Source organism: Charadrius vociferus, unplaced genomic scaffold (assembly GCF_000708025.1).
Source record: "Charadrius vociferus isolate BGI_N301 unplaced genomic scaffold, ASM70802v2 scaffold32, whole genome shotgun sequence".
Lineage (NCBI taxonomy): Eukaryota > Metazoa > Chordata > Aves > Charadriiformes > Charadriidae > Charadrius > Charadrius vociferus.
Window position 1 is genome coordinate 10,251,409 of NW_009647856.1, and position 12,651 is coordinate 10,264,059.

Consider the following 12,651-nt stretch of genomic DNA (forward strand, 5'->3'; position numbering starts at 1 on the left):
TGTAAAGACACACAGATAGGAGACAAAAGATTACAAGCCTTTAAGGGATCAGCTAATTATTTAAGAAAACATGACAAAGCACTAAGCTTTGCTACTAGCAGCCGGGGGCAGAGGGAGGTACTGTGTTCACTGTCTATCAGTAAGACATTAAGGGAGAATAAAACTGCGACTGTGTTACTTAAAATGTTTTTATTCATGATTCTGATGTTCCTAAGTGAATAATTTTGGGGGGGGTTTTTTGGGGTTGTTTTTTTTTTTAGTTTAAAAGACATTACCTCAAACTTGTGATATGAGCTTCTCTGGCAGTTCAGAAAGGTTGTTGCCATTTAAAGCTTTCTGTGTGTTCGAGAAGTTAATGCTGCACTCTAGCAGTTACCCTGTTTTTGTGCCATCTAATCGTTGCTCGCTGAGAATGTGCCACATTCATCCCTGGGAAAGTTGTTGCATGGAAGAGGCTTTACCTTACTTCTGCACTGTGATATCTGCCAGAGAGGCAAAAAAGTATATATAAAAAATTAGGTTTTAGGGCTCCCAGTCGAGTACTGTTCATTGCGCTAATGCTGCTCTAATTCTAGGAAAAACCATCTGACTTGGTCGGCCAAGGTGACAAAATGTATTGCTCATATGAAAGTGTCCGCTGCTGTTATTCATATGTGTGGCACAGTGGTTCTAAGGATCGTGCCAAGAAAACCCAGCAACTCTAAAGCTAGTTGGACTTCTATGAATCTTTTGGGGTTTTTTTCCTGTGCAGTTAATAACATTATTTATTTTTTTTTTCTTTCTTCCTTTGTCCCTCCACCTCCTCTTCTGCAGTTTCAGCTTCTTGCCTCAGCATTATTTAAGTCTGGCTCGGATTTCACCACTCTTGGTGAGTATTGTGTATCAAAAGAATTACACTGAGTATGTCCCCTCTGATAATTAGTGTTAGTTTCTGCTGGTTTTTATATCAAACGATATAGTTCATATGAATATTGTAGACCCTTTTTGGTTTGAATATGCAAAGTGCTACTACGTTGACATTTGAGAGGTTGTTTATAATGACCAATGTCCAATGCCTCGAGCCCATATTTAAAACATCTGTCACCAGTGGTTTTAAACCCATGCCTCCCGGGATCACTTTCTGTCTCTTATTACATCTGATGCTTCACTGTTACCCAAATAAACAGAAGCTTTGGTCAGAATAAAGCACCTCCTGTCATGTCACTTTGGAATCTCACAGCATGGCTACGGCTCTGTTTGCTGTGATAACTGCAATTCCTGGAGTAGTTTGGTTCGCTCTGTTCTTTGCAAAACTAGTTCTTTGGGCAGGATGTCAAGAGCGAAGAAAACAGTGGCGTGTAGGGCTGGAAACAGGAGGTCTGAGCCAAAGCCGTAATTTGTTTCGCTATTCTATCCAGTTAACTCTTTTAAACAGTTGAGAGGTGAATCCTGGACAAGCTATAGGAAGGCTATAGGCATAACTAACATTCTTGTAATGATGTGTTGTCCTCAAGTTACCGAACTCTTGTTAGGAATATGGATGACTTCAGTTTTTGACAAGCGTGTAATTCCTAATCTAAGGAACTGAGGGAAGGAAAAAGCCCCCTGTACTATCAACCCTGCTGGATGAGGAAGCTCTGCTGAGCTTGTGTGGTTTGGAAGGCGTTGTCTTAGTTGATGCTGTAAGATGAATTTCTTAAAGGAAGAAAACCCAAGTTTCAGAAAGTTGTTTTTCTCCTAGTTTTAAGTAGTCTAAAAGATGAATTAGTTCTTGGCACGGTACAGTACTTTATTCAGAAGTTGGATTTACAGATAGGAGGATACATACATCAAGTGGTGCTTCTAAAAGAAAACAAAAAATCCAAGCCCTCCTTGATTTGATTAACTTGGTTGACTTTGATTAACTGAAGAGTGAGTTCACTGAATTAAAAAGCATTCCTTTGAGATACCAGTGATTGAAGTAATACAAAGCAGAGGAAATCGTTGTGTGCCCGCTCTATTGTTCTTGCTGTTGATGGTTTAAGTATGGGGATTTGGATAAACAATGCTTCTGCTGCAGACTAAACCCTCCCCTGTTGGGAGGCGGCACTTCACAAAACCAGTTTGCAAAGAACCTTGTGCCAAGATGCAGCCCGGGTCCTCGGTGCAAGTCCAGTGATTAAATAGCAGCTCTGACTTGGGACTCCTACCATCGGCAGAGCTTGTCTCAGGAAAAACTGCAAGCAATACAAGTACCAGTTCTGGTTAAGACAGTAGTGAAGATAATGAGGAAAGCCTGAGGACAGAAGAAATGAGGCACCAAATAAAAATAGCTACACAGATTTTGTTTTCTGGGACATCAGAGCAGTCCCCTGAGGACTCTTGCTTCCCTCGTTTCTTCAGGACCGTCCATGAGCTTGACAGCCGTTTGCCCATTACTTTTTATGGCATTTTGATTGCAGCGTTGGCTTGGGGTGACGTGATCTCTGTGTGTATATGCACATAGTAGTGGGACAGAGAGCTGGCAGCCTTGTTAGTTGAGGCAGAAGTAGTGAATAGTTAACATCCATCCAAAATGGACAACAAGCATATTCCACAGCTAAACTGAACATTTAAAGTAGTGGGCACTGACTTGCTTTCTCCTTTTCTTCCTCACCCAGGATTTTCAGATGTTGACCACACATATGCGCAGAGAACTCAGCTGTTTGATACACTAGTCAACTTCTTTCCGGACAACATGACCCCTCCTAAAGGCAACTTGGTAGACCTCATCACGCTGTAACGAAGCAATCACTGGACATGTGACAAGAGGGGAAAAGCATCCATTTTCAGTATTTTAATTTTTTTACTGCATTGATTGACTGCTGGGATGAAGTAATATAGTAACCCCTAGATGTTTGGAAGGGGTTTTATACTTGTATGGTGAATCCCTGAAGCTTTTCCCTTGGAGTAGGTTAATAAAATGTAACTGACGTACTGCTGACTAAATATATATATTTTTTCTGACTTTGGATTTTGAGTTAGCAAATGGAAGATGAAAAGGTGGGGGGAAAGAAAAACAATAATAAAACCCAAACATGCAGTGATTGTTTTTTGCCTGTAGGGGAAAATTGAGATTTGTGGGTTGTCTGGAATTAAAAACGATGGGGTTTATTTTGGGTTTCATGAGAAAGCGGGGGGGAGGTTGTTCTTGGCTCATTTGTAGCTAGTCATGATACATTGCTTTATCCTACAACTCCATCCTCAGCAGCTGAATAACTTGGCGGCAGGACACTGGCACGCGTTGAGGTAATAGTAATGTATGTGTCTTGAGTCTTGTAATCGCAGTGTGTCATGTGAAGGGGAGCACGTGTTACAAATTACCTGTCCCCTCGTCCCAGAACCGGCCTGACAGTGGTGTCTAATTGCACCTGATATCTGATCTAAACCTAAATACCTAAATGGCTATCTTCCGTTCTCTGGAGCCTTCCACTTAGACCTGACAGGCAAGTGGGAACCTCAGAGAAACCACTGGGAAATGCAGTTGTTATCTGCACGGGCCCCTTTTCAGGGATCGTTCTGATTTTTACTGCCGTGCTCTTCCCATGAGAAACCGTGCAGGTCCTTGCAGAGCCCGGCAGAACTGGGTCTTCCACCACATGCGCACCCAACCACTGCAACCTGACTCCAGGTTGGGTGTAGGATTTCCGAAGCAGATTGTCTTCGTTTACATGCACCTATATGCTTCTGTGTGCGTTTGTCAATGTGTAAATGTAAAGAGGACTGCTCCCAACAGCTTGTCTCCTTCCTACGTAGTGCATCTCATTCACTTTTAAATGCATTTTAGACCTAGATCTGAATGTAAGGGAGGCCTTTTTAGCATAAATCTCTTTGAAAGCAAGCTGATGCATATGTATAGAAAATATATTCTTCCTTGCTGAAAGCCTTCTTTATAAATAAGGTAAGGCCTTGGTGCTGCACTATGAAGTGGAATGAAGGATACGCGTACCCAACATTAGCAACTTTTTGCATTCGCTGTCAGCGAGCATTTAGTACAAACTGGCAGATGTAAATATATATATGAGACTGCAAAGCTTTATGTCCAGCAATGTTCATGCCAGTAGGGTGTCATTGCTGCACCCACTGTGGCTACACGACTCCTGTTGAACTTGATGGAAGTCTTGTGTGTGCAAAGATGATTTGGACTCTTGAAATAAAGAGTTAGTGAAGTGTCTTTTTCAGAGCTCAAGTGTCTGCTTGCTTTAATTGCATTGTACTGCCTCTTTATCATGTTCTTTGTGTGACTTTTGTAGTCCTGGTACGTCAGAAATAAATTTAAGTACTCATACTTAGTGTTTAATCACTTAGAAAGGAACAATATGTTAGAGGCTGGGCTTTGCTTTGTCTTCAGGGAGGACTATAAAAATACAGTGTTTTTAAGTAACCTGTAACTTGAGACTGTTTAGACATTGTATACTTCTGTGGATGGCAAATTAGACGTCCGTGGAAGAATCCATTCAGTACATAGTGCAGTAAATGAAAACTCATTAAACTGTTTCTTTGAAACATTGCTCCCCCCCCCCAAGTGACACAGAAAATTTTACATCACTGCTAGGCTTTATGATGTGCTATCTTTGCTGACTGTTATTTTACTAGTTAAAATGGAGCTTACATGGTACGAACGTAGATACTGGTGGTGCTATACAGGGGCAATGTGCCAGTTGAGGCGTTGTTTCCATTGAGATTGAATTGAGCACTTCTAATGCAACCAGCCAAAATGCTGCAGCCCTCTAGTACTCAAAATTTTAGTGCTGTTGTGCTCCCTTATCACTTGATCTCATTGCCTGTGTACTCTCCAACTTCAATCACATGTTTAATTGTTTTTTGTGACCGTTTTCTAATCAACCAAGCTTTTTGTAAACTTTTATGTGTACTCCTTTGACTACATGTGAGGCTGAACCCAAAAGATACAACTAGACTGAGGAGCCCCAGCAAGCAGACAGTGGAAGCTTAGGAATGCCAAAAGCTTTGTGAGTGGCGTTGGTGCTGAGCGGTGCATCGTGTCAGGCTTGATTTGTGTTATAGAAATTCGATCAAAACTCATTGTCCTCTGCGTCGGGAGTGCATGCAAAGCCTGACAGTCCGGCTCAGGTTTTTTTATAGCATAGCGTAAATGAATCATTTTTCTGAGCGAGGTGAACATTGCTTCTGCAGGACTGACAATCCCAGCTAATGAGAGCACTTCAGGATGATCAAATATTGACCTAACTTTATCCCGAGCAGATCGATTTCAGCTGGCATGGCTTCAGTTTATGGATTACAGCTGGTGATTAACCAGCAGAAACTATTTGCTCAGCTTGGGAGTATTTGTGGAACAGCAGAGGCACCCTGTGGCCAGAGAGGTTAATCCAAAGTGAAGGTTTTTTGTGGCTTTGCCAAGGGTCTTTCCTGGTTCTGTGTCCTTAATGTTAAGAGTTTAAATGATTTCTTTGCATCGGTGTATGCTACACTACCTGATTTAAAAACCAATTAAAAATTTGAGCAGTGAAGTATAAGTTTCCTTTCAAAATAAGCCAGTTATTGACAAGCAGTTACAGGGAGTTTGAATTTAATTACATGCAGCTCTTTAAAGATAACTGGTGATATTCCAGGAAAGCATTAGATGTGAGCATTGCAGATACACTGAAATACAAACAGAAAAGAGACCCACTTGATCTGAAAACAGCCACCTGAAAATGTTTCACAGAACAGTGCATGCAATGTTACAAATACACAAGCTGTAGGTGAGAATTCTTCGAACCTCAGCCTTACTGCTTGCAGGCTGGAGCAGACACTGCTTTTTTAGCTTAGACAAGACAAACATACTACACTTGCCTTTACCTTACGTTACAAGGTGATGTGTGTTTGGATTTAACATGGCATCATCTTTGCACTACAGTAGTTTATCTCTAAATTATGTGTTAACTTGTAAATAAGGCATTGCAAAAGAAAGCATCATTAGTTGTCGGGGGCGGGGATTCATGTATGATACTGGGGTCTTCAAAGCCCAAGTTACAAGGTTCTGGTACGTTTTTTTAAAGCCGTAGGAAGTCAGGGTGGAATAAACTTTATTGATACAGACATCAAGACTTCAGTCGTGATTTAGGTTTGTTTTTTTTTTTTTTTTAAATCCTCTTGAAATCCATGAGTTTGGTTCTTCACTGACACTGGCCTTTGGCGTAGTTGCCCTTACAATATTACTCAGTAGATCATCTCTTTATAAAACATGAAACTATTCTGTGTGTGGAATTGTTCTTATCAAGTGACATGTTTTTCTAGAGAAATAAAACTCTTCGGGTTTGATTTTTCATCACTTGGATTAGGCAGAATTAAGTGAGTTTCTTAATGTTTTTCTTGAACGACCCCTCATAGTAGTCGTGAGGCAGAAGTCCTGATGAGTTCTTCCAAAGGGACTTCTCCACGCAAGTACTGCTGTTGCAGTGTGACCTAATGCATTTTCGTGTGGCAAGTGGCAGAAGGACCTACTTAGATAATGTTGTTAAAAATGAGGCGATGACAGCCACCTCCTTGCCCCCTTTTTCTGAGGGTCTCACTGGGGAGACCCGAAGGGTGATGTAAAGTGGTTATTGAAATTAGTTGTAGCTTTTCTCTTCTGGCTCTTTGAAAGGTAACATTTGTGATGTATTTATTCTTAAACATCTCTTCCTTTTGCTGAGTGTAACAAAGAGGGGGAATTTTGTCTTGGAAAAGTTAGGTTTGCCCTTTTTCTGGACAGTATCCTAAATATGTCATTTAGGTAGTGAAATCCAGTCAAGTAAATAAATGTCTGGGGTTTGGTTCTGTTTGCCCGGGATGGCTCTGTGTGCACACCTTGTGTGCATTCACTCAGGGGACAAGCTGGAGGTTCCTACCAGTAGATTGATTGGCAAAATAGTGCTCTAGTTTTGTGGAAAATCAATCTGTAAAGACCCAATTGGAAAGATTTGTCTAAGTTATTTGCCTTGTGAAGTGGCAACTAAGAGTTGAAATTTAGGAAACTTTCCCAAAGAACATACTAAAACATAACCATATGAAAGTTGTACTGGAGTAAGGATGCAGTGACAGGCTTAAACTAATTTGGTCACTGATTACTATAACCTAGCTTGAAAATTTTATGGCTAAAGAGTCAGTGAGCAAATGAATGGGACTCCCTATTTGCAGGGGGGCAGGCTCTTTGCAGAGGTGTGGGGCTAGCGGCAAGGGATCGTGACAGCTTAATCTGTGGTCTTCAACCTGCAGCCGCAAGTGTCAGGGTCTCCATTAGCTCGCTCTTCTTCCAGAAGAGGCTCCTTCCAAAGCAGAGTAATGACGCTGGAAGAGTGTTTTCCGTAGGGCTTTGTGGAACAGCTGTTTTCCAAATCACTTTCCTGATGCGTACAAATTTATAGAAAGGAGTGTTTGTCACAAAGTTGTAGACCGTTCTTGCCCTGCTGTGCAAACCTGCGCTTGTGAGTGCTGCAGGCAACGAGTGATAAATTCAGAGCAGTGTTCTGAAAAACACTTGAAACTTGTTTGCTGTTCTGATTGTAAGAAAAATCAGCATTAATGCTGCTTGTTTCAAATGCAGGAGGGTGGCGGGTACCTGCTACACTAATACTATTAATTCTCTTGCTGCCTCCTGTATTTCAGAATTGAGAAGGAAATGCTTTTATAGAGCTTATCAAATGAAACTTTTAGTATGAATTAGTGCTGCGCAACCTTAAACATGAATGCTCCTACATCTCTGTACGTGCAGTAATTCTGTTAATGTAATACTGTGCTGCTTCTGGGGAAAATGACAAAAAAAATTAGATACATTTCCATTTGGTACCTTTGTTTTTAGAAGTGGAAAAATGTCTTGTGAAATCTTGCGTCCCCATGTATGCTTTGAATTTTAGCTTATTAGTTGTGGTTGGCTCTGAGTTGAGGAATGTTTGGCTATTGTCAAGTGAAGTCCTGACAGTAAAAGCAATTCATGTATGTCTCTGGAAGTGCTTGTGTTGTTTTATAGCTGTAGTTATTACAGAAACAGAGGTGGGCCCAGTTAAAAAAAAATAAAAAAATATTGCTCTTCTGATTAGGGGAAAAACTGTAGAAACTCTGAATGAGCTTGGCCAATTTTAGGAAGTACACATGATAATTTGGAGACGGGTCTTATTTTGTCAGAGGAGAGTTTAAGAACAACTATATGACTTGTTCTTGATGTGGATTGATAGTAGTGTATAAGCTGTAAATGTTGAAATGTAAATGTACTGTCAGAAGCTTGTTAGTGTGTCTAAACACCTATGGGAATGGTAGACCTGATCATATCGTGTCATGGAAAAGGTTATGCTGGAAATTATTCAAGTTGTGGTAATGACTTAGAGGCAAAATCCCTGTTTTACTGAAAGCCTCTATTATAATGAAAAGTTGGAGTGGAAAAAGTAGGTTTACTGTACTGGAACCGTTATAATAGTGCATGGCTCAGCACTGGGATAAATTGACTCCAGATGCTTTTTATCTGTAGGCAATGGATCCAAACGCGGTTTTAGAGTGGAAGCCAGTTAATGACCTGCTTATTGCCGCTTGAGAGTCCCACAAGAAAACGTCACAGTTGGTGCCAGCAGGTATACTTTTGGCGTTCCTGGCAGAGGTCAAAGAACTGGATGGAGTTTTGGATTATCCACGTGTGCTTTGGTTATATACATAAACCTCTGAAGACGATAGCAGCTGTGTGGATTGTGTATAACGCCAGCTATATGGCTTAGGTGTAGAGGTCTGCAAGGCAGCATCTTCCCCAAGCACAGATCCTAGAGGTGCTATCTCCTTTGCTTTCATATATTTGAAGTCAATTTGTTAGTGATAAACTCAAGATACTTGCTGTGACCCAAATTCAGCACTCTGCTACCAAATATCTACAGCCGCAGACTTGCTTAAGCTGCTGTCAGTGTATCACTTCAATACCCTGAAATCTTAATTTATACTTGCTGCAGACAAAGGTACATGTTGTCTTGGCTTCCAGCTGTTCGCTATAAGTCAGCACAGCTTTTACTGACGACCTGGAGACTGTAAGTATTTGAGTGCTGTCAGAAATCAGTTACCTCTGTTCGGCTGTAGCGTGGCATTGCAGTTCATTCTTGGGGAAAGTGGGGTGAGCCAATAGCTCAAAACTGGCGCTACCAGGTTAGATTTTTGGTTTTGCTACTAGTTTGAAAGGAAAACCTGTCGCTAGTATCTATGCTGTCCAGCATGAGGGTCAAAGCAGGGTCCCTTGGTTATTCCCCCATTTATTCTGATTTTTTCTTTCCCTGTGTGACCGTTCACTGCTGTTAATGCTGTACCTTCAGACTCCCCGCGGCTGAATGGAGTACCTACTGAAGAATTAAAGGTTAGAGCTCTGTGGTGGTTATTGAGGCATCAGTTTCTCCGTGTCACATCATCATACTCTGGTTGCTTCCTTTGCAAAACTCCTTTCCTGCTGCCTCTGAAGCAGTCAGGGAGGATCCTTGTGATTGACGTTGTTCTCCCCATGGCCTGTTCCTCCCCCGGCGTGAGGATGGGGCAGTGTGGGAGCTGAATTCCCGGCAGCAGCACCGTGTGCCATCAGTGTCACACTGCAGCACACACCTGGTTACTTGTGCCCCTCCGTGACTCAACGTTCAGGGCTGTGATAAACCTTCCCTCCTGCCTCAGCAGGGTTCATTTTGCGTGGCACCAGGAGTCTGATAGCTGTTTGACAGAAGATATACCAACTCTCAAGTTCATGTAAATAATAGTCCTAGGTTTCTGCCACCTGCTTTCGTAATCCCAAATCTTTCCCCGGTGGAGGCAAACAGCCAGTAGTTGGGGTGTTTGGTTTATTTTTGCAGTGTGGCAGGGCAGAGGGAATGGGAAGGGAAGCAGGCTTGGGGATAATGCAGTGATAGCTCATGTGAGTATGTGTTTAAGACATTGGTCTGTCTTTTGTGGAAGGACTTTGAAGACTCTCTTAACAAGTAGGTCTGCTATTTAGAGCTGTTTTTTTCATGTGAGCTGGATTCTCTGGCTCTTTTTCAATTAGAAGTGATGCAATACCAGGATCTTCTAGTCCTGGAGCTTCATCTCGAGCTTTCACCCTCTCTGCCTCAAAGACACCAAAGAGACTAATAGAATTGGTTTTTTTCTCCCCAGTTCCTCTGCAGCGATTGCAAGGAATCCAGCTGGGCTTAACGCTACTCAAACATACTGGGGGTTGTGCAGCACAATCAGCTATCAGACCAGGTCTGACAGCCTTAAGAGATTGTTAAAACCTAAAAATATTCTGAGCTTTCTGGTGAAAGCTGCCGGTGAGATTAAGGGAGATTAGCTGCTTTTTAATTAATATGATGGTGGGAAGGCGAGACCACAACAGCGGTTACAGCCTTCTCCACATCTCAAATACCACTGGACAGGTTCTTTCTCCCCAGTGATGAGAAAATACAGTTTAAATATCCTGACTTCTTCAGTAGCTGCCCAAGGGATTCAATCAATTACTGCATGTTTCACTAAATAGAAGAGTGCTGCGGTGTGTGAACAGGGTCTGTTCATTGAAGAAGCTACTTTGAGACTGAAAAGTCTTTTTTTTTTGAGGTTTTGACAAAAAACCTCAGCTCTTAAAAGGGGAAAATGGCAGTTATCAACCCGTGCTTTCTTCGTTGCAAGTCAATGACTGCACTGCAAATAGTCCAGTCTGAACAGCGGCTGATCCTTCTACCTCGGCTTGCCCTGCGGTAATACGTACTATCAGAAGGTGACAGCCTGATTTCCTTCCCCAAACAGTGCGGAAAACTCCTATACTGGAAAAGACATTTCTCTAACCATGGAGGAGATAACTATTGTGCCACTGACTTGTTTTCCCCTCTCGTCTGCCGTGGTAATTGGGAAAGCAACCTCGCAGTGGGGACTGAATATTTCCTTCATCTCTTCCTCATCGTTCCTATTCTTCCTTCCCTCTCTCCCTCCTGTTGATGTTTTGACGTGCAAAACACTTTTTGCTTCAGAAGCTGCTGTGCTGAGTAGTGGAAAAGAAAACAAACCCCTAGTTATTAGTAGCTGTTACTATTTACTAAAGCTGTATTTTCTGCTACGTCTTCCAGCGTACTCTCCTCCACAGCAGGAAATGAGGGGATGCTGGGGAGACTGTAAGCCAGAGAAAAAAGCTTAATTATACAAACAAATGTGTTTATGGGAGTTATGTGTGTTATGGGGGGAGGTGGCCCGAACATCTCAGACCACTTTGCCAAGGGCAGAAAATTAAAGCCCGGTTGGCTCCTTCCCAGTTAACGGGAGACGAGGTCCCCATCCTTGGGGGCTGGTGGTCTCGTTCATCTTGTATGTTTAGATGCTGAGATGCAACGTGCCTCATTTTAGAAGTACGTCATCTCGGTAAACATTTTCCCTTTGAACGGTGTACTTTGAAACTGCTGAAACCACCTCTCCGTTCTAGACGTGTTGATAGCACAGACAGGATCTGGGTAGCTTGGGGTAAAACACCGCTAAGCTGGCTGGCAGGACACCATCACCTGCTTAGGGGTGCTTTTTCAAGCTGTTTCTTTGAGCTGTTGCCTCTACTCTTGTCGTAGCACTATACAGTGTGGTGGTGTGTTTGTCTGGACCTTCGATGTTCGTTATCTCGTCCTCTGCACCCTCATGTGGTCCCCAAGAGCTGGTTATTCCCTATGTAGCGCTTGGAGTGGAGTGTCCACTCCCTGTCCAGATTTTGGCCCCTTTTTCTGTTTTGGCATCCAACTTGAAGCATTTGCATCTCTAGAGCAATCCCGCAAACTCCTGGTGTCCGTCTGACACTACCTTTGGTGTCTGTCCTGCAGTTGTTGTCTCTGGACACCTGACCACAGGAGGTGCAGACAGCCCTGGGCTGGAAAGGAGCATCCGTGGGGTGATGAACCACGCGCGTGTTTTAAGAAGCGAGTCAAACATTGACTTCCTATGTTGAGCTCGCGGCGGTTACGGGCGTCGTTCCCGGACTCTGGCGATTCCCCATCCTGCCCTTTTCTTTACAGCTAAACGGATGATCTTTGCTCAGCCTGGAGTGTTAATTTTCTTCCTTGGCATAAATCATCTTTGATAGTTTCTGGGTTGATATGTAAGCCCCATGCTGTACATAAATGAATGAGTGATACGAGGAATATCTACAAATGTAGTTATGTTGTATGTAATGTACATAAAGGAGAGAATGTATTTTGTTCATTTTTTTTCTTAATAAAAATATATATGCTAGCAAGGGTGTTCATTTAAGATCTGTTCATTCTAACATCACTTGCTTCTGAGAATGGGGGGGAGGGGCGGGGGGGGAAGTCTGAAGGCCTTACAGTGGTGCAGGAGTTGTGGAACGGGTGGTGCGTTCTGTCGGGGCGGTGGGCACTGTTCCTGCTGGAGGAGTCCCTCCGCGCTGCGAACAGCTGACAAAATATCCCGTTCCCTGAAATCAGTGATGGGCTGAGTCTGTATCCCATAAATCCAACGTGTGCTTAGCAGTCACAGGAACTTTTACTGGGGAGGAACACGGAGTTAAAACATAGACTGATGCAAACCACCCACTTCTAATATTTGAATCAAACCAAATTCCTTTTTTTGTTTTGTTTTTTTTTTTGTTATTTTTTTTTCTCAACTTCCTTTGCATCAGTGGAAACTTAACCTGGAATTAAATGTTTTACTTTGGACACTTAAAGGCAAAATTGA

At 42.5% G+C, this 12,651-nt stretch overlaps 1 protein-coding gene across 1 annotated transcript in view; it reads left to right on the forward strand.

Annotated features, from left to right (window-relative positions):
* Window positions 1-3,039, forward strand: part of MKLN1 (muskelin 1, intracellular mediator containing kelch motifs) — a 98,252-nt gene extending 95,213 nt beyond the window's left edge. The window contains exons 17-18 of the mRNA XM_009882969.1: window positions 814-868; window positions 2,619-3,039. Of these exons, the coding sequence (XP_009881271.1) occupies window positions 814-868; window positions 2,619-2,740 (177 nt within the window). The 3' untranslated portion in view covers window positions 2,741-3,039. The remainder of the gene's footprint in view (window positions 1-813; window positions 869-2,618) is intronic.
* The last annotated feature ends 9,612 nt before the right edge of the window (window positions 3,040-12,651 follow it).